The sequence below is a fragment of the Arvicanthis niloticus genome, chromosome 8, assembly GCF_011762505.2.
Source record: "Arvicanthis niloticus isolate mArvNil1 chromosome 8, mArvNil1.pat.X, whole genome shotgun sequence".
Taxonomy (NCBI): domain Eukaryota; kingdom Metazoa; phylum Chordata; class Mammalia; order Rodentia; family Muridae; genus Arvicanthis; species Arvicanthis niloticus.
This window is the reverse complement of record NC_047665.1, coordinates 2,139,093-2,160,672: the sequence shown is the minus strand read 5'-3', so window position 1 is coordinate 2,160,672 and position 21,580 is coordinate 2,139,093. Positions and strand designations below refer to the sequence as shown.

At 42.8% G+C, this 21,580-nt stretch overlaps 1 protein-coding gene across 12 annotated transcripts in view; it reads left to right on the top strand.

The window, feature by feature from the left end:
* The window catches only part of Aopep (aminopeptidase O (putative)), a 305,721-nt gene that overhangs the window by 58,238 nt on the left and 225,903 nt on the right, over positions 1-21,580 (top strand). For all 12 annotated transcript variants that reach the window (XR_013111995.1, XR_013111994.1, XR_013111996.1 and 9 more), the window contains one exon: positions 11,828-11,994. Coding sequence is in view for 6 of the 12 variants with exons in the window: in XM_076938857.1 (XP_076794972.1) it covers positions 11,828-11,994 (167 nt within the window). In the remaining 6 variants the exon portion in view is untranslated. The remainder of the gene's footprint in view (positions 1-11,827; positions 11,995-21,580) is intronic.

Sequence of the window (21,580 nt, the reverse complement as noted above, 5' to 3'; positions counted from 1 at the left end):
TTTTCCATTCCACTAAAGGAAAAGTTACTTAAAACTTCTAGTAAGCTTCCCTTTCCCCTGATGACCACGACATGGTTGGGAAAGTGGCCGGCTGCTCCAGGAAGTCTGGGTTATTAGCTGATGATGTCACCAAATGAGAGTTGAGTGGAGGAGAACTTGAGTACAATGCACAAACTATAATTCAAAACTATAGTTTAGGGAAATAAATAACCTGGGAAAATAAATATTAAACTTTAAACTTCCCTACAGCATTTGTGATGTTTCTTTGTTTTAAAAAAGGCCAGGGAAAAATTGGTTAAGTACTAACTTTTCTGGCATAGTCATTCAATTGCTGGGCACACTACTCATATTTTTAGATTAACATCAAAGCCAGATGTTAGACAGACATACTGCTTACCCACTGAATTAACTTTACTGCTTTATAGCTCACTACACACGGAGGCTTTAAAAAGTGAGTGGAAGAGCTCAGATTTCTGCTTGAGTGTTTTTATTTAATATTCATACAATGTGCTTGGAGAAAACTGTCACTCGCTCCCCTCTAGTCCCTCCCCTATCCCGCTGCACCACCTTCTCTCCCTGTATCATGTATTCTCACTCTCTCCTCTTCCCTCCTCCCTCCCTATCTCCCTTCCTGCTTGTCTCTCTTCTCTTCTCTTCCTCTTCCTCTTCCCCTGCCTCTCCCTTTCTTCCTCTGTCCTATTGTGTGTGCACTGGGGCTGTCCACTGAAGTGTGGGCAACCTCCCAGAAGCCCCATTCTTGATACTTTACCCATTCTTCATGAGCCCCTCCCCCATTGCAGGAAATTGATTTTATACATGATGGCTTGATTTTACACACTTGTGCAATTAAGATATACCATACTGTACAATTAATATAAACCATATTTGGAATTTTCCCTCTCAGCTCATCCCAGATCCTCCCTACCTGTTTCTCTCTTTCAACAACAACAACAAAAACCCAAAACCATAAAAATGTAAATCAAATCAAGCAGGCAAAAGACCAATAAGACAAAAATGCCAAAACAAAGCTAAATGAAGCAAAAAGTTCACAAAACATCATTGGGTTCATTCTGTGTTTGCTGGCTAACTACTCCTGGGTTTGGGGCTTATTCTTGAGTGTGGTTGGTACACATTCAGTGCCACTCCATTGGAAAAGTTGACTTTCCCTTTGCCAGTGGGTATCAGGTGCAGATAGCTTCTTGATTAGGTGTGGGACCCCATGTCCACTTTCCCCTCTCAGTGCTGCAATCTATCTGTCTTGAACCTCTGCAGTTCTTGTACATGCTACTACAGTGTCTCTGAGTTTATATGCACATCTGTTATACTATGAAGACACTATTTTGTCAGAGTCCTCTGTCATGTCATCTCTGGCTCTTAAAATCTTTTTCCCTCTCTTCTGCATAAGATCCCTGACCCTTGTGGGATCGTATACAGATATTACACATGCAGCCATGGCCACTGAGAGTTGATGTGTGCAGCACCCCTGTTTCACTGCAGATGCCCACTGTCTCTTGACTTTTTCTGATTACCTCTTTCTATCATGATCCCTGAGCTCAGGGGGTGTGACATAGATGTCTTGTTTAGAGCTGAGCATCCCAAAGTCTCTGATTCTCTTCCCACTGTCCAATTGTAAGTCTCTGTATTAGTTACCACATCCTTTAAAAAGAAGCTTCTCCATTGAGGTTGAAAGGTACGCTATGGGTATAATAAAGATAAGAGTTCGGGAGCAGTTTATTACTGTGTTCCTTTACCAGAATTGTAGTACTGGGTTCTCTCCGAGAGCCCATGACATCCAGAAATGGGTCTTGGGCCCAGTTAACAATACCAGGCATAGATACTATCTTGTGGAACAGACTTCAAGTCCAGTTGATTGCTCCCATAGCATTGATGCTGCTATCATGCCAGTGGGCATATGTAGCTCACAGGCTTTATAACTGTATAAGATTGTTGATTCTGTTTCTTTTCCAGTAGTGTACATAAAACCTTCCAGCACTGAGAAAGCTAGCTATTAGGGATGAAACTTCTAAGAGATTCCATCTTGAGTCTTGTGTTGTGTGACTTGAGTATGTGGTATCTTACCATCAAGGGTATTCAGGACAATGACAAGAGCCTGTAATGTTTTGAGAGAGGAACCATGGAATCCCACTGACCAATAACTCAAAGAGAGGTAACCCATATGAGCAGTGGGATTTTTATCATAATCTATAATGTTTTGAGGAGAGCCATTGTTTCCCTGTTTTAGAGTAACTCCATTTAAACTTTCCTGTATGTATGTATGTATGTATGTATATATGTATGTATGTATGTATGTATATATGTATGTATGTATGTATATATGTATGTATGTATGTATGTATGTATATATGTATGTATGTATATATGTATGTATGTATGTATATATGTATGTATGTATGTATGTATATATGTATGTATGTATGTATATATGTATGTATGTATGTATATATGTATGTATGTATATATGTATGTATGTATGTATATATGTATGTATGTATGTATATATGTATGTATGTATGTATATATGTATGTATGTATATATGTATGTATGTATGTATGTATATATGTATGTATGTATGTATATATGTATGTATGTATGTATATATGTATGTATGTATGTATATATGTATGTATGTATGTATATATGTATGTATGTATATATGTATGTATGTATGTATGTATGTATATATGTATGTATGTATGTATATATGTATGTATGTATGTATGTATGTATATATGTATGTATGTATGTATGTATGTATGTATGTATATATGTATGTATGTATGTATGTATATATGTATGTATGTATGTATATATGTATGTATGTATGTATGTATATATGTATGTATGTATGTATGTATATACGTATCTATTTTAGTAAGCTTCTGCAGCAATAGGCTTCCATATAATCATTTCAGAGTCTGTTAGTGTTAGGTATCCCACCCTGTACTCCCTTCTCTCCCCTCTTCCTACTCCCATTCCATTCTCCTTTTCCCTTCATACTGCCTGCATTCTGAATTTTTTCCTTGAAACAACTCCTCCCTATGAACCCTTAGTAGCTCCTTGATCTCTACAAGTATTCCAGTTTAAACATACCTAAGATTCAAGTCTAGTGTCCACATATGAGAGAACATATGGATCTTGTCTCTGTGTCTGTTACTTCTGAAAGATTATTTCCAGCTCCATCCATTTCCTGCAAATCTCATCATTTCTTTACAGTTGAATAATATTCCATTTTAAATACGTGAACCACATTTTCATTATCCACTCATCTATGGCTGGACTTAGGTTGTTTCTGTTTCTTGGCTATTGTGATTAGAGTAGCGGTGAACAGTGATGAGCAGGTATCTCTCTTGTAGGGTGTAGAGTTATTTGGAATATGCCCAGGACTTGTTATAGCTCCATCATATGGTAGATATATTTCTAGCTCTTTGAGGAACCGCCACTCTGTTTATACTCCTGCTAGCAATGAATAAGTGTTCCCTTTTTAACACTCACACAAACATTTCTTGACTCTTTCTCTCTTTCTTCTTTCTTTCTTTCTTTCTTTCTTCCTTTCTTTTTATCTTTCTATCTTTATTTTCTGACTGGGGTAAGATGAAACCTCAAAATAGCTTTAATGTATATTTCTCTTGTGGCTAAGATTATTAAATATGTAAACAGATATCTCATTCATTGTTTTTTATCTGTTTGTTTTAACTCTTTGTATGCTATAGACACCCTCTGTCAGATGGGTAACTGATATTTTCCCGCTTTCTAGACTCCCTCTTCACTGGGATGATAATGTCCTTTGCTCCCACAGAAGCTTATAGTTTGAGGTTTCAGTTCTTAAGAGAACATCTTGTCAGGCGCGGTGCACACCTGTAATCCCAGCACAAGGAAGGCAGAGGCAGACAGGTCTTTGTAAACTCAAGGCTAACCTGAGTCACAGGGAGGTGATTCTATCTCAAAATTTAAAATACAAACCTTTGTTTTTTTAGATAGGGTCTCTCTACATAACCCTGGCTGTCCTGGCAGACCAGGCTGGCCTCCCAAGTACTGGGATTGAAGGTGTGCACCACCACACCTGGCTAAAATTATGAAAAGAGAAAGAAAGAAAGAAAGAAAGAAAGAAAGAAAGAAAGAAAGAAAGAAAGAAAGGAAGGAAGGAAGGAAGAGAGAAAGGAAGAAAGGAAGAAAGAGGAAAGAAAAGAAAAATCTAGTATCAACAGAAAACAGTGGCCTATGTAACTGAGGATGAGTGTAGTCTTGTAAACTTGGAGGGAAAGAACCCAGATGCTTCTGAGTGCTGGTTGCAGCCAGGCTACCAACAAGCCAGGCATTGTGGTGAAGTTATTTACAATCAGAGTCTAATTTCTTTATGTGTAACATGAGAAGATTCCAGAAAGGGTTTCCACCTTCCTGCCTGACATCTCCCAAGTTCAAAGCCTGCCTTTGCCCTAATAGGGAACTTACCTCTTCTACATGAAAACTGCCTCTCTTGAATAAGTCCTGTCCATTTCAAAACAACGATGTATTTAGACTTGCTGTCTAGATGATATTGATGAGTTTTGGGTTTGGTAATGATGTCATGAAATGGACTAAGAGAGGAAGGGAGGGGAACCCATTGTTGGTGGAACTTCCTCTAGTAGAAATGTTGGATCTCTATGTGTGGTATAAGAAAGCAGGAAGTTGCTTGCTGTGGTGGAGACTGTATCACAGTTTTCTTAAAAACACAAACTTGTAAAAATAGTAAGTACAAAATAATAGGTGGAAATAAATTGGAAGCTTCTAGATAGTTCTGGCTGAACTCCTGTGTTTTCGACCCCAGACCAGCTTTCGTGATCCCTAGCTGTGGGACTATTAGCTCACTCATGGGTGTGGGTCCTGTTGGGCTGTGTTTTGGATCCAGTGGATCCCGCAGCTCCAGGAGCAGAAGCATGGGAATTTGACTGAGTTCACTCCATGCAGCTCAGGGTGGACACTAGGCTGAGAAGCTGCCATGGCTCTGCCCATGCATGGAGAGGTCTCAGCCTGAAGTCCCACAGTGGCAGGCAGGGCTCCTGAGTCGGGGTCTCTGGGCCAAGGCAGCTAACCCAGGAGACCGGTGGTCTTTATCTTTGGTCCCGCAGACGCCGCCTGGAGCCACAGAAGAACTGAGATGCGAGGGCATACGGGCTGGTCCGCAGCTGAGAGGAACTGAGGGGAGAGAAGTCCTGACAGCAACAGCGCCCCATGTAGAGACTCTTGGTTATCGGACTCGCTTGGCTGGGTCAACTAGCTTGCTTGAGTTGGCAGGCCTCAGCGGTGGCAGCTCATTAGTCAAAGGCCTTCTCCAAGGTTCCCCATGGCAGGTCCCCAAAGACAGGAGGAAGTCCATGGTTTTAAAAGGTTTATTGTCATGGCAAAAAGTGAATTGGCTGCACTCCCTCCACCCCCATTCTCAGGGCAGACCTGAGTTAAATAGGGAGAGAGGAGGGAAGAGGGTCTGGGAAGGAATACTTAATTGGCTATGCCCTCTGGCCTTCAGGTATCTCATTAATATGGAAATCTCTTGAGGCTGAGGCTTGTAGTCACCTACATGTGCTGGGTAACACAAAACTTTCTTTAGGAGGAGCTGTGGAGGGCTGAAGCTGAGTGAAAGAAACCAGGGGCCCAGGACCAAAGCTGAATATACCTTCCGTCCCATTAGGGTCTGGGGTTCGAGGCCTGTGTTCAACCAGGCGCCCAGCTGCCTCTCACAGCCCACTGCCCCACACCTAGCCAGCCATTTGCCCCATTTTGGAAAGGCCCCATGAAGCCACACAGCAGATTTGGCCTTTCAGGCTGCTGACTGTCTCCCACTTATATACTCAGCTCCCTAGTTGCTGATTGCTGACAAAGACTATCATGACAAAGACTACTTCTGACAAAGACTACCATGATGGGAAGAGGTGAAGTTGGAACCTTTCAAAACCAGAAATCACCCCTTCTGTCCTGAGAAGGCTGTTCTGCATAGTAGTCAACAGAGAGAGGCAGTACATGGTTTGGAGCAGTTTTCTTCAAATTCTCCATTGTGATGGTTCTTTAAGGTAAAGAGGAAGCATATTGGAGTTAGTTGCCTACTCCATAAACACAGAGTTCCTTAACCAAGACTCTAGGTAACTATTCTGACAGGTTCTTCCTCAGGTATGAAGCCATGGACCCGCCTTTCAATGCGTCTCACTCTCTCTACCTCTGATTTTCACTTTTGTCTCATGTCCATGATTGTGTAGTCTGCTTGGGCTCCCAGGGATCTCCCAGGAGGGTTGGTTGCCCAAGACATTTGAGGTGAGCCTCAGGGAGAGAACACTTTTCTTTGTGTGCTAAAAGGAATCCTTCGACCTGGGAGTAATGGAGTTAAAAGCATCAGAGAAAACCAAGCTGGCACCTGTACGTCCATCCTGTAAGCATGTTAGCAAAGGTGAGGTGCAAGTCTGTGGCTGTCCAGCAAACACAGATCCATTTACTTCTGTGGTTATCTACCCAGATAGCTTGTCACTTGTATATAAACACATGTTGATTCTCCTCCTCCCAGTGAAGGGTTGGTAGAGCACAGACTTGGCCTTCATTGGGTAGGAGCCATCCTTATTCATGAGTTATTGTAGGGAATACAATGGCATACCTATGCATTTGTCTGTACGAGTACCTTCTGTCTGCTGTCAGATGCCCACATTTCATCAGAGCATTGACCCAAGGGTAGAACTTTAATTCTGGAAATATAGTTACCCAACTTTAAATTGTTTTTTATTTGTATTTGCATTATGCTGTGAGATATGCATAAGGATACCAGGTTATAAAAGACCAAAGGCCTTTGGTCTTAAATCTAGCTCTTGGTTTGGACATGTTGGGAAGGGAGGAGTGAAGCTGCAGCTGAGAAAGGAAGCCAAGAGAGGAATAGGTAGGGGGCGGGGTGCACAAGGAAAGTGAGAAGCTTCAAGAATTACTAGCTGGCAGTGGTGGTTCATGCCAGTAATTCTAGTACTGAGGTGCCAAGACAGAAAGAGTGACACATATTCTGAGGCCAGTCTGAGCTGTATAGTGATAACTTGTCTCAAAAACCAAACAAGAAACAAGATGGAAGTTGTGCCTGGGACTCTCCAGTGTTCATGAAGACGCCATGAAAAATTCTCAGAAAACAAAAACCAAACACGCCCCATATAGTTGAGGCTTTGTATTTTGGGATGTGATTTTCAGGTTGATGACTTGATGTACATTTTTAGAGTTACAGCTCTAGAGAGCAAGTAGAATGTCAGAATGAAAACACATCTTAGACTTATAGAACAGATAGACCAAGCATGTAAAGAAGCCGGAGGGAAGGGAGCACTGGGGACCAGCCCCTTCAATAGAGTACTTGCTGTACAAGCATGAGGAGTTTGAATCCCTAGCTCCCGTATGAAACATTCAGCAGAAGCCCAGCATTGGGGAGGTGAGACAGCATCCCTGAGGCTTGCTAGCCAACTAGTCTAGCCAATCTTGAGATTCAGTGAGAAACTCTGTTCCAAAAAAAAAGAGAGAGCTCCTGAGAAACGGTACCACCATACACACACACACACACACACACACACACACACACACACACACACACAGAGAGACAGAGAGAGAGACAGAGAGAGAGACACACACACACAGAGAGAGAGAGAGACAGAGAGAGAGAGAGAGAGAGAGAGAAAGAGAGAGAGAGAGAGATGTACACACAAACAGGAATAAGAGAGAGAGGACTGGATGTACTCCTATTTGTAATCCAGCCTTTGGGAGGAGGATGCAAGAGAATTCCTGTGATTTTAAGGCTATCCTGGGCTACAGACTGACATTCTGGTTCAGAGCAACCCTTTCATCCTCTAAAAAAGCCAGGAAGGTGAAAATAATAGAATACTAAGGATTCTGGGAGGAGATGAGTGGTAGGGCCTGGCCAGACTGTAGAACACAATGTCTACAAGTAGATAGTGAGGCACACAACATGGTATTTGGGAATCCCGTGAATGGAAGAGTTTCTCTCTTATTTTGTTGGAACTCTGACTGAGATTCCCCTCCAAGCTATGTAGCTGAAGAAAACTGTGAACTTCTGATCCTCCTTTCACATCCCAAGTGCTAGGATTATAGCACTAGAATTCCTTAGTTCTGGCTAAGAATAAAGTCTGGCTCTAGAATTCCTTAGTTCTCAGTTTAGACCCTCAGACCTCTTGTCGGATTACAAAAACACAGCTTCTTGGTCTGTCAGCCTGGCAGTTGCCATGTGATGAGCAAAGCCTTAATAAGCACGGCAGACAGGCCACACTCCTGGTGTCTTTACTCCCTAGGTTTCCACTGTGTGGTTGCTTTACCATCTATATCTTATTTTTGAGCCCAAACCCTTGGGAAATTCACTCCATCATCTATAGCTGTGTAATGGACAGATCAACAACACTGAACATTTTAAACAGCAGACACGTTATCTCCCAATTTCTGAGGGCCAGGCATCCAGGAGAAGCATAACAGGCTAGCTGTGGCCCTGAATCTCCTACAAAGTTGCAGTCAGTCTGTAGGCTGGGCTTGACTGGAGGTGGAAAGCCTTCTGAATTCTCTTACAGGATTTTTGTATACACAGCTTCTGATTGGCAGTTGGCTAGAAGTTTCTGCTCCTCAAGTAGGGTCATTTGCTAGCTGACTGATGTCCTCATGACCCAGCCACTGGGTCTGTCATTTCCCACCCCACCTCCCACCTCCAGTAAATGATCAGGATGAAAGGAAAAAGACTTAAGCCAAATGTCATGGCTCACAGCTGTAACCCCATCATGGGAAGCAGAGGCTGGAGGATTGCTGGAAGTTCACCAGCCTGGTTTACATAGTGAAGGCTAGATAGGGAGACCCTGTCTCAAAACAAGTCTCAAAAGTCAAGTGATAGGGTGTGACTTCTGCAATTGGTCAGAGGCCAGCTTTAGTACTGTAGGAAGCTATGAATGATGGCAGGAGAATGGAGCTCCTGGACTGAGACAGCTCAGCTGTTCCTGCCTCCAAGAGCTCTTCCCTCTTCCCTCTCTTCTCTCTCTTCAGCACATTCCTCAGTTAATTCTAATTTTGGGCTAGAGATGGCTCAGGTTCCACAAGGCCCTGAACTCAGGCTTCAGAGTCCATGTTAAATACCAGGCATGGTGGTGCACACTTGTAATCCAGCATTTAGGCCACAGAGATGACCTCACTGGTCAGCCACCTACCCTGTGTGATGAGCTCAAGTCAGTGAGAGATGCTGCTTGAAAGGTAGAGATGCCCTCCATGCACACGCACGTACACCTTTGCTTACAAATATGAATACAAAATAAAAATAAAAGAGCAATCCCCCTAATTCTGCCTCTGTATTGTTTCTTAGATAGGCCTTCATCTCAAACCTGGTTGTTTTCAAGGACCCATATGGAGGCTGATAGAGGATGCCTTGGGGCCAGACAGCCACTGAGTCTAGAAGACTGTCAAAGTCACACCAGAATTACAATAGTCAGTCAAGCCAGAGCACAAACATTTGGCTTGCTCTGTGTATGTTAGCTACCACAGCAGAATATGAGGCAAATGCAATCTTAGGAATATTCCAGACAAGGGCGTGAAGTCACAGGTGGGTTAACGCCACAGGTGCACACAGCTCTGGAGGAGGCGTCTAGGTTCCTGAACAAGAAAAGCTTCAGGGTCCATTCAACTTTGTAGGAAAGGAAGCCTTGTTCTTGGGGGTCTGCCAGTGACAAGGAAGCAGGATTTTGACCTGCTAATTGGTAGTGGTTGTGGGTTCCTTTCCTGCATGGAACCTTCCTCTTAGAGGCAATTTTAGGGGTAAACCCACACCTAATAGGTAGAATTTTCTGAGCTGACTCTCTCCTGACCCCACTTGGATGAGCAATTAGAGCTAACAACAGGAATCTCTGGTTATCGCCGGCCCACCTGGGAAGAAGCAAGCACACAACCTTCCTCATTAGGGTCTGAAACAGCCTGAGGCTAGACAGCTAAAGGGAGGTTAAGTCAATCAGGAATCCAGTGGGACCAGAGAATGGACTCAGAACTCATTGAAATTGATGGAATGCTCTGAGCCTCATGTAGAAATGTCCCCCTTTAATTTCAGATCTAAAAGCTTGACATACAGAAGCAAAGACTTACTGACCTACATCCCCCTATTTTACAAACAGGTGGTAAAAGGCTAGAACAACCCTACTGCCCATCATATCCTAATTTGTCAAGCCACTTGGGTATAGTATATCCTTAGACTTGGTGTGTAGCTGACACTGGCTGTGAACCCCCTGTTCCAGTTGTTACCACCTCCTCAGTGTGGGGTGGAGCTACAAGTCTGTGCTTCCATGCCTGGTTTGTTAATAATGAGCTTTATTTCTGATCTTTCCCTGCCTCCTGTCAAGCTATGAAGTGGGTACACCTGTACTGTGTGAGTGCGCTGCAGCCTGTGTGTGCCTGGAGACCCACATCCAGCTCTAACTGAGATCTCTGATAAGGAGCCACATTTGCCAGGCTCTCCTGCCTGCTGTTTTCTGGCCAAGTTTGATTGGTGGAAGAGCGGAGCAAAACTAGGCATTCTGCTTCTCCCCACTGCCTCTGACACCTAGAATGTGAGTCACCTGTGTGGTCCTAGCACCTGTCTCCAGGTGACCCCTGCCTTTCTAACTGTAGCTCCTCCAGTTTGTGGAACTGTGGCTGCTGAGCTGCTGAGCTGTGACTGGTCTCTGGATTCCCTCATGTCCCCTGCTTGGTTTCTTTACGCTATCCTTGGTATAACAGTTCTCTGAATTATCTCTGCTTGTAGACCCTATCCTGGCTTATCTTTTCTTTATTGGGCCTTGATGAAAGAGGAAAACCATCATCCTGTGTGTTCTTTCCTACACTGTACAGGCAGGTTAATGTTCAATCATAATGATATCAATGAAACAGGTCATCTGCAAGAACTAGTAACTGGTTTATTTATATTATAAATCAAGATGATTAGTCAACATTTGTCTTAATTAAAGGAAAATAGTTTTCTTTTCCTAAGTTGTTTTCCCCAGGAGTCAGTGTCCTGCCTTCTCTGTGGTGTGAGAATGGATTCCTCTGATTTTGCAGGTATTTGTCATTTCTGTCAACCATGACTTAACCATCGAAAGGGAGCCTACCTGGTTTGAGATGATTTAGTACTTGTAGTGACTGAGTCCTAACTCATGCTGTTGGTTTTGTACCTGGCTTTGGTAATGAGCGTGTTCCTGTGGCCTTCTCATCACCAGCCTGTTTTTTTGTGACCTCTGCCGTCCTGTTTGTGCCAAGCCCTGTTCTTGGCTTCTACACAAGGATTCCCCACAAGGGCTCTGTCTGAGAAGGCAGTTTCCATGACTGGGGAGGAAGGGGCTGGCCTGCCTGCCAGCAATGGTTTTGAGACCACCGCTTGTTTTTCCAAGATTAATAATCGCAGAGATCTCCAGCCGTGTTTTCTTTTCCAGAATACTTTCCAAAAAGTCTGTAAGAATGTCTCTGAAGCCTTTTTCCTTTGAAGGCAAAAAGGCCTAAGGGGAGCATAAATTATAACTTTGCAGAATACTATTTAAAACCTTATCCAGTTTTTTCTCTTAACACACACACACACACACACACACACCTACCTTTTCACATATTTAAGTGGTTCATTTGTGAGGAATAACCACTGAGCTATTGACATAGTAGGCCCTTGACTTGTTCAGTTCAATATAGTTTCAAAGAGTCAACTATAAAGCCTCAAATGTTTCTACTTGGAAAGCTCAAGATCTCCCTGCCTTGGTGGGGAGATAAGTGGCGACTCATTTTAAGAGTCTTCCTTTTTCTGTCTTTGTCTTTCTTCTGCAGGCCATGTGTTTATACTATGGGATCCCCCATCAACAACAGGGCCCTTTTTCCATGCCAGGAACCACCCGTTGCCATGTCAACATGGCAGGCTACAGTTCGAGCAGCTGCATCTTTTGTTGTTTTAATGAGTGGGGAAAATTCTGCCAAGCCCACACCACTTCGAGAAGGTACAGTACATGTGTTCTTTCTTATTTGGGTGTGACACACAGCAGGACCCATGGAGCTGTCGACTGCTACAGTCTCTGAGGAGCTGCTTTACTGGTGAGGTTGGAACAAAGAACCCTACCAGAGAAAGCACAGGGGCTGGGAAGGGCACTGGGGATCTGGGCATGAGGCTCCAGATTCTCCAAGCCAAGGTTTTCAACATACATAGATGACTCCACTCTTACATGGTGGTTTGTGGAGCAAAAGTGGGTGGTCTTGGTTGAAGACTTCCTGGGCAGGCAAGTGTGTCATGGAAACACATAACTGATCTGTGTGTGGTTTGGACATGGTATCTGTATGTGGTTGTCTGTTTTTATAAGAGGTAGTATGTAGGCTGGCCAGCTCACTGGGCTTGGAAGTCTGAATCCAGGGTGTGTCAGAAGGACTGTGCCAAGAGCCAGCACACCACCCAGATCTGTTGTGAGGCCCTTTTCTGTTCAGTCACCATGGTCCATTTGATGCCTTCATGCCAATGGCAGGCAACAGTACTTATTCTTAATGTAAAATACGGTGTCCTCACCTACATGCTTATCAGAAAAACTTGAACATATACAAAAAGTCTAAAACCAAAATGAAATTATTTTGGAAAGAATGAGTGTTCACATGTTGTATTACCCCCAGTACCTAAGAGCACGCGTGTCAAGAGGCACTAAGTTGTCTTTATGATGTGCGACAGTATAATCTGTTTTTCTTGCTCATAGTGTACATTGAAAAAATACAATTGTTTTATTGTCTGAATATATCAGCAACTGACAGACCTTCACATTGGTGGATATTTTGATCATCAGATAGTTTTTCTGTTATCAATACAGTTGCATTATGTTCCCAAGGAGATGGTTGAATGGATCAATGAGTAGCTGGATCTGAACTGAGTGTGTCTAGGCTGTGTCACATGACCCACAGAATTTTCCATATTGTGCCATTTTACTTAATGTTCCAGTGTGGTTGACTTTATCTGTTCTAATTTGTGATGTGACATTGGCTTCATTATAGGTTATATTTGTCAAATATTTACCAGGTTCTTAAGTTTAACGTTTTTATTTTTAAATGTAGAACTTTTTGATAACATATTTATACATGAATACAGGACATATTTGTAGTAAGTCTGTTTTTACTTTTTAAAATTTGGATTGGGATGAACATTTTTCTTTGCAGTCCATTTGAGACAGCCTTTGCTGATGAGTATTCCATTTAAAAAACTATCTGAGAATTTCATACATGCACACATGTATTTTGATCAGTGATCCCCCATCACTTCTGTCCAGTTTCTCTCCTACTTTTTTCTCTCAGCCTGTTTAGCACGGCCTGTGTGTAAATGGGTGTGGGATCTTTGCCTGCAGCAGGAGCAGCCCCACAGGGGCTGCTTCCATAAGAAAATGGGAACTCTGTCTTCCAGCAGCCTCAGCTTCCAGAAGCTCCTCAGTTAGGGGTGGAGCTGCATGTGCTCCTCCCCAGTCGTGTGTGGGAAATGTCAGGTGCATGAGTCCATGTATACAGCTGCACCCTCATGTTCAGCAAACACCCATTTCCTCTGCATCTTACAGTCTGTCTTTGACTTTTTTCCAAGATAAGCCCTGAGTCTTGCAGGGAGGGATGTGATGCTCCATGTAGGATTGAGCATTCAGTCTCTTATTCTTTGTACATTGATGGGTTGTAAGTATCTGCACTATAAAAAGAAGTTTCTCTGATGAGGGCTGACAATTACATTAATTTATGGGTTCAGAGATAAGCATTAAGAGGTAATTTATTACCATGTCCATTTAGCAGAATGATAGCACTAGAATCTTCCTTAGCCACCCATGGGTTGTTATCCCAGCTAAAGGTACAGGCGATGGATTTCATCCTATGGAGCAGGCTTTAACTCCAGTTTATGACCCTCTTACAGGAATGAGCATATCTCATGATGTGTGTGTGTGTGTGTGTGTGTGTGTGTGTGTGTACCTAAATATGGAAATTCTGCAGTAGTAGGTTTTAGTGGCATTTTCACAGGTCCCTCCTGGACTCCCTTCTCCACCTGCCCTTCCCTCACCTCATTCGACCTATCTCTTCCAGCATTCCCCTTTCTCCTTCATACTACCTGTGTTCTATCCCCCTTTCCCTGACGTCCTCCCCATGCTAAGTACAGTTTCCTAGTGTCTGTGGGTACTCTAATTAAGTACACATATCTGGATGTTCACAGCTAGCATCCACACAGGAGAGGGAGCATGCAGTGTTTATGGTTTGGCTCACTCACTGCACTCAATGATTATTCATAGCTCTACTCATTTACCTCCAAGTTGCATGGTTTTATTTTTCTTTATTAGTAAATAATAGACTGTTGTGTAAATGTACCACATTGGCACCATCCATTCCTCAGTGGATGAACATCTATGCTGTCTCCGTTTTGTGGCTCTTATGAATAGAAGGCAATGAACATGAATGATCAAGTGCTTCAGTAGTGGGTATATGGTTAAAGGTACAGGGGATTCCTTTGGGAATTGTCTCAGGCATCATGCAGCTGGATTATATGCTACATCTATTTCTAGCTTTGGGGGGAACCAGTTTGCTCTCTCACTAACAGTGAATAAGTATTCCTCTTTCTCAAGTCCAAGCCAGTATTTGTCGTCATTTAAGAAAAATCTTAGCTATTGTAAGTTGCACAGGATTAAATCTCAAAGTAGTTTAAATTTATATTTCTCTGATGGCCAAGGATGTTCAAAATATTTCTCAGCCTTTTGTATTTCTTTCTTTCTAACTTTTTTTTTAAACTCTGTTTAATTCTCTGCCCCAGTTTTAAATTGGGCACAAACCTCCCAGTTGGTGTTTGATTATTTTTGAGTTCTTTGGATAAGCTGGATGTTAACCCTTTGTCAGATGTATAGCTGGTAAAGACCTTTGTCCATCCTGTACAGTGCCTTCAGAGGCTTGGGGTGCCCCTTGCTGTACAGTGCCTTCAGAGGCTTGGGGTGCCCCTTGCTGTACAGTGCCTTCAGAGGCTTGGGGTGCCCCTTGCTGTACAATGCCTTCAGAGGCTTGGGGTGCCCCTGCTGTACAGTGCCTTCAGAGGCTTGGGGTGCCCCTGCTGTACAAGAACGTTTTAGCTTCATGAGGTCCCATTTCTCAGTTGTTGGTTTCCATGCCCATGCTGCACATGGACTCATGTACCACTGACACGGACTCACGTACCCTCCACTACCCTCAGACTTGCTATGTAGCATGACAGGCAAAGCATTCTACCAGCTGAATGCTGCCCCAGGCCAGCCCACTCCTCCTTCCTCCTCCTCCTCGGTTTGCTGATAGCCTGGCCTCAGAGGAAACAAGGCTGGCTTCAGTTCCTTAGCTCTTCTCCTTTGCTGAGGGAATTGCAAATATGTATGCTGATCTCCCTCGAGAGGAGTGGGGAATCTAATACAACTAGGGATTTAAATGCATTTTCTTGTATATTTTGCTATGTATCATATCTTTAGGAATTGCTGTTAATTGTTTCACATTTTGCTCAGTTTTAAATCACCCTTTGAATACATGTTTAAACTGATTTTTCATTCTTGATCTAAGTTAAAATTGTTTTCCTGTTATAATTTTTTAAAACTTTTTCTCCAAAGGAAGGCTTGTGGTTCATTTTAAGTGTCCTTGCATATTTTTATTGACTGTGAAATATATTCACTTATGAGCAACTCTTGGCTGGATATCAACTCTTTCTCCAAGCAAGAGCTAGATAAAGGATGCTGCCTGACTTTGAGTGTCCGTGATCCTCCTGCCTCTGCCTCCCAAGGGCTTGTGCTGTCCTGTGGACTCCACATCCAGCCCTGGATGTGCACCTCCTGCTTCACTGCTTTTCTTTCTAAGATAAGTGCTAATGTGGCATTTCTGAGGAGGAATCATATGTTAAATTTTAATCTTGAAATATGTCTGACATTGCTTGTTCTGCCTACATCTTCTTGGGGCTTTAAATTTTTATGTAATTCAAACTTTAGATCTTTCTAATCAGTCGTACTGCAATGTGAGTTAGCTGTACTGAATGTGTTCTTTTAAATGTATTGTTCAATGAGTTCTGGCCACTGCATACACCTGCGTGATTAGACACTGCCCTGTGGTAGCACAGGACATCCTTGTCACCTAAAAATCCCTCGTTGTGTACCCACTCTTTCTAGTCCTCCCTGTCGTGCCCCTGTCCCCATTTCCATCTCCAGAGGTTGCTTAGCTCTGCTGTGTCTGCCAGTGGCCTGGCTTTAACTCGGCATGGGGCTCCTATAACTCAGCCTTTAATCCATGGACAGTATTCTTATATGAATGAGTCACGTTTCATCCACTTACTTATGGTAGACTATTTGGGGCCAGTTCAGAAATTAGGCTGTAATGTTCACATTTGTGACTTTTTATTTATTTTTTGTAGACATGACTTATGATTTTCTTGGGTGAGTTCCCAAGGGTAACTGTATACTATATACTGTAAGTATATAGTACCTAGAAGTTATATCTCCTTGTGCCACGGTAACAAGGCCGTTTTCTTAATTTGGCCTTGGTTTCTGTAATAAATTACCTCCAGGGTTGGTTCTTCCTCTGAGCGTTTAGAGTGTGTCTTCATGTACTTTGATGTTGCAGTATATTTTCCTCATGCTCCACTTTGACATGCACCAGCAGACAGGATGTCCACATACTGGGTTCCCTTTGCTCTTCCTGTCCATCTACATGAGGCTGAAACCCTGTCTCACTTTGGCAGTGGGAAGTTAACTGACAGTCCCAGCTGTAATGTCTTGTTGACAGTCGTCTTATCTAGTTGTGTTTGATTTGTTTGTGATCTTCCTCTCCCCCTCTGTGTGGGGGATTCAGAATTCAGAATTGACCCAGTACGTGAAGCCCTATGGTCTTCAGCAGACACTAATACCTGGGCATCTCTATAGCTGCTTCCCCTGGTAGCTAAACCTCCCAAAAGATGCTGTGTCTCTCACAGCCTCCTTCCCTCACGCCTGCATACTCTTTCATTCATGCCTGTGTCATTCCTGACATAGACAGGACACCATGTGTCCAGCGCTGCTTCTCAAACTGGCCATTAGTTTTCTTCTCCTTTAAAAATGCATTTTTAAATTTTATGTGTATGAACATTTGCCTGCATATATATTGTGTATCATGTGCATACCTGGTACCTGCAAAAGCCAGACTAAGGTGTCATTTCCCCTGGAACTGGAGTTAGAGATGATTGTGATCTGCCATGTCGGTGCTGGGAATCAAACTCAGATCTTCTGCAAGAACATCCAGTGTTCTTAGTAGCCGAGCCATCTCTCCAGCCCTATTTTTTGTTCTTGGAAAGAGAAAGCTCCTCATTTACCAGACCTGACTGAGGCATTATTAGAATGATCTTTTAATAACTAGATATTAGATAGTATTATATTATAGATATTAGAATGATATTTTAAAAACTAGAAACCTATAGTAACTTTTGTACAACTATAGAGCCAAATAGAATTATACTAGTTTACTTAGTTACTAAAGTTTAAACCAACAAGTTAAATTTGATACAGAGATTAAGATTTGCTAAAATGAAATTGTACCCACAATAGGAGAGTGGCTCCAGAAAGATGTGTATAGTGTGTGTGTGTGTGTGTGTGTGTGTGTGTGTGTGTGTGTGTGTAGTGGTCTATCTATGTGCATATCTGTATGTCTGTGTGTGTGTTCTTCTTGTGTGTATGATTAAACACCTGTCTTACCCTGAACTATGTGATACTCACTTCTCTACAACTTCCCTTCAGTCTGCTAAAAACCTTTGCTTCTCAGACATGCCTTGATACTATTTGCCTTCTATTTTTCTTTTTGTGTGTGTAGTGTGCAATATTATTAGATTGTGAATTTTTGTGTGTATGTGTAATGTATGAGTGTGTGTGTGTGAATGTGTTTGTATGTGTAGTGTAAGAGTGTATATGAGTTGTGAATGTGCATGTGTGTATAGACCTGTTCTTCACATTTAAAAACTTTTTAAAATTAAAATATAATTAATTACTTTCCCCTTTGTCCTTTCCCACCCCTCCCTTGTTTCCCTCTTTACTCCCTCTTGAAACCATGGCTTCTTTTCCTCCAATTGCTATTATTACATGTGCATGCAGTCTGTTCAGTATGTGTAGTGATGTGATTGAGATATATATATATATATATATATATATATATATATATATATATATATATATGATTTCATGGATTGGAATAAGTAATTGGCGGGGAGGCGGGCATCCATAGAAAGAGTATTTCTCCTGCTCACAGTAGTCATTAATTCTGTACTTCTTTGTCTATGGGAGAGGGAGAGGCTGTGAGATTTCCTCCCTCTCTGTTAGCATGTCTATTGGTATCATACTTCAGGTCTTGCATAGGAAGCCATATTGTTGAGGTATTATGAGTGAAGCTTCCCATCATTTCTAGGAGACACATCTCACAGCAGATTTCTTAGTCATTTGGCTCGTACAGTCTGTCTGCCTCTGTTCTCCACTATTCTCTTGAGTTCCCTGGAGGATGTGTGTTGTAGGTGATCTACTGCTGCTGGTACTCATGACACCTTGTTCTGTGCATCCTGACCACTTGTGGCTTTCTACAGTGTGCCCATCTATTGCAAAGAGAAATTTCTTTCATTAGAAGTGAGAGATGCATTCCCCTGTGGGTGTAGTAGGTCTCCTCTGACTTTACCTGTCCCATAGAGTTGGCTAGGTTTCCAGTGTCAGGCATGATTTTCTGTCTGTTGAATAGACTTTACGTCTAATTAAAGAGCTGTTGGCTATTGCCAAGGTATGTGTGCTAACATTGCACCTTTAGGGTCATGGTGCCATGCTGGGCACTGTTTTGGCTTATAGATGTTATAGCTGGATAGGACTATTTATTAGTTGCTTACCTCTCTAGAAGCTTGTGGTACCATGAAAACATGTCCTCTGGGTCCTGTGTTCAAAGGGCATAGTGTCTTGAGCAATAGGGACTCAGCTTCCATCTCTGGGAGGTACCAGCAATAGCCTGTGATGTTTTGGGAGTCTCTTGAACAACCTTGCCTAACAATTTGGAAGCGGCTTTTTCATGCTGCAGCTCTAAAGCTGAGCATTGTCTGACCAAGCTGGATAGCTTCATTTAAACTATAAATGTACACACATAGACTTAATGTACAGTGTGTAATTTAGATAAATAAATGGTTCCTTGTGGCATTTTCAGACATTCTTAGTCTTATTTCACTCCCCCTTTCCAGTCTGTGTGTCTTTCCTCCTCCTCCCACTCCAGTTAAGCACACACCTCCTGTTTTATACCTTTTCCTCTCATCACTTGCATCCTGCTATTTTTTCTCTAGTTCTCCTGCCCTTTGTTTGTTTTAAAGAGGGCTTCATTGAACCTGCAGCTCACCATTTAGGCAAGACTGGCTGGCTGGCTGACTGGCTGGCTGGTAATCAATCCCCAGGGATCCTGTGCTGCCTCTGCCCACCCCTCCTTTCTGCTCCACCACTGGGATCACAGGTACCCAGTGATGTGCTTGGCTCTTTATGTGGGTGCTGGTGATCATACTTGTGAGAAAGTTCCCACTGAGCCCTCTTTCCAGCATCTATTTGGTATTTCCTCAGGCAAAATCATCATTTTAATGTTTTTCTCAGTAACTAAAGAACGCACCTATCCCTGTGTGGTCATGTACATTTCTGTGCATGTGAGTGTAGAGATATTTAACAAACTCACTGAGGATGCACAGTAAAGAAATTGCCAACATGACTACTCCATTAGGAGGATGGTTTTTATTGTGGGGAAGAGAATGGAAATATTGAGAGAGTTCTGGAAGAGTCCAGAGCAGAGAGAAAAGAAAGCAGACTGGACATGGCCAGGGCTAGAGAAACTGGAGAGAACAGTGAAAATAACAAGAGATAGAGCACAGCCAGGGAGTGTGAGAGAGAGCAGGGAGGGAGGAGGTGAGAGAGAGCAGGAAGTGGGGACAAGGAATGTATAAGAGAGCAGGAGAGAGCAAGAAGGGAGGGAGGGAGGGAGGGAGAGAGAGAGGGAGAGGGCAGGGAGTGGGGACAAATCATTCTGATTGTAAGGATGAGTAGCTGCAGGGAGGGACTCCTCCTGGGGATGGGAAGCTCATTTCACAGGTTCCCCAGGAATGCTGGCTTTTATCTACCCTCCTGAAATTCTTCTACAGTCCAGGTTGACCTCCTTTCTAAATATATGTACTCCTTGAGACCTAACACCCACTTAGGTCTGGATGCTTTCAGATGCCAGCAAACTGCAGCCCACTGACCAGCTCTGTTCACTGCCTGGTTTTGTAAATAAGTTTTACAGGTGAGTGTTTGCAAGGAAGGGTCACAGGACCAGAACCTTTTCTCTACTTCTTTATCAAAAATCTTTTCTGATTTCTACCACATTTGTCTTTTTCCAATCTGTATTTAAAGATTATTATTAACAGTTAAGAATAATTGGGAGGCTGGGGTAAGAGGAACAAGAGTTTGAGGTCAGCCTACACTGTACAAGAGACCCAGCCCTCCACAAAATCCAGAGAAATTACTAAACTTAACATTTTCACAGAAAATGTTCACACTTTCAGGAATATTTGTGGGCCTTTTCTCTTCTTTAGAATCCAAGTGAGGGCAAAGCTCTCATAAAGAGATTATCACTGAGGTTTGATGTTCACACTACTTACACCCCAGCCTGTATCACAAGACATTTACAAGCCCAGCCTGAGGACCAGTGGAGGTAGAAAAGGAGAAAGAATTCTCCCCACAGCTGAAGTTTATCAAAGGACAAGCAGGGAAGCATATTGCTAAAGCCCATGGATGGGGCTTGAGTGGTTGTTATGGAGTGTGGGCAGCATCCACAGCTGTGTGTGTGGGCGTCAGATGACAGGAGTGTGTGGTAGATGGTAGGAGATGGTGGTCCCCAGCTTTCTGGTCCCCAGCTCTGCTGTGTACAGTCTCTGGAAGCATGAGCAACACAACACTGCCCAGACAGTCTCGTCCTGCCCATCACAGTGACTCTGTCAGCCCCATTGGCACATTTACCAGACTCCAGCTGACTTACCAAGAAGGCTCTCAGTGAGTTGGGAGCCAGGCTTAACCTGGGAGCCAATCAGAAAAATGGCAGCAGCCATTCAGCAAGAAACAAAAGTCAGAAGAGAGCCCTCTGTGTTCCATGAGGAAATCATTCCTCCTGATGGTTTTTAAAAAGAAGGCTAATTACGGTAAGGGGCTGCTGGGCAATGAACATCATAAGAATTTTATTAGCTAAGATAGTCATTATTCTTTTTTTTTTTCCAGAAAGACCACAGATGAACTTGTTTAACTCATTTTCCTACTCACCTTCCTCAGCTTGAAGCCATTTTGGCAGAATGCTACCCGTTGTGCTATGGCAGTCTCTCTCTGTCTCTACCCGCTATGCGTTGTGTTTATAGAGCTCAGAAATGTACCTGTTGAATATAGCCTATGAAATCAGATGGAAGCAACTCCCAGCAGAGGCCTTTAAAACCATGTAGGTGATGACAGAGGTGATTCCATGGTCATTGTTTTCCTGTTCTGGTTTCTATCACTATATGTTAAAAAGAAGAAAATCCATACGCTATCACTCTCC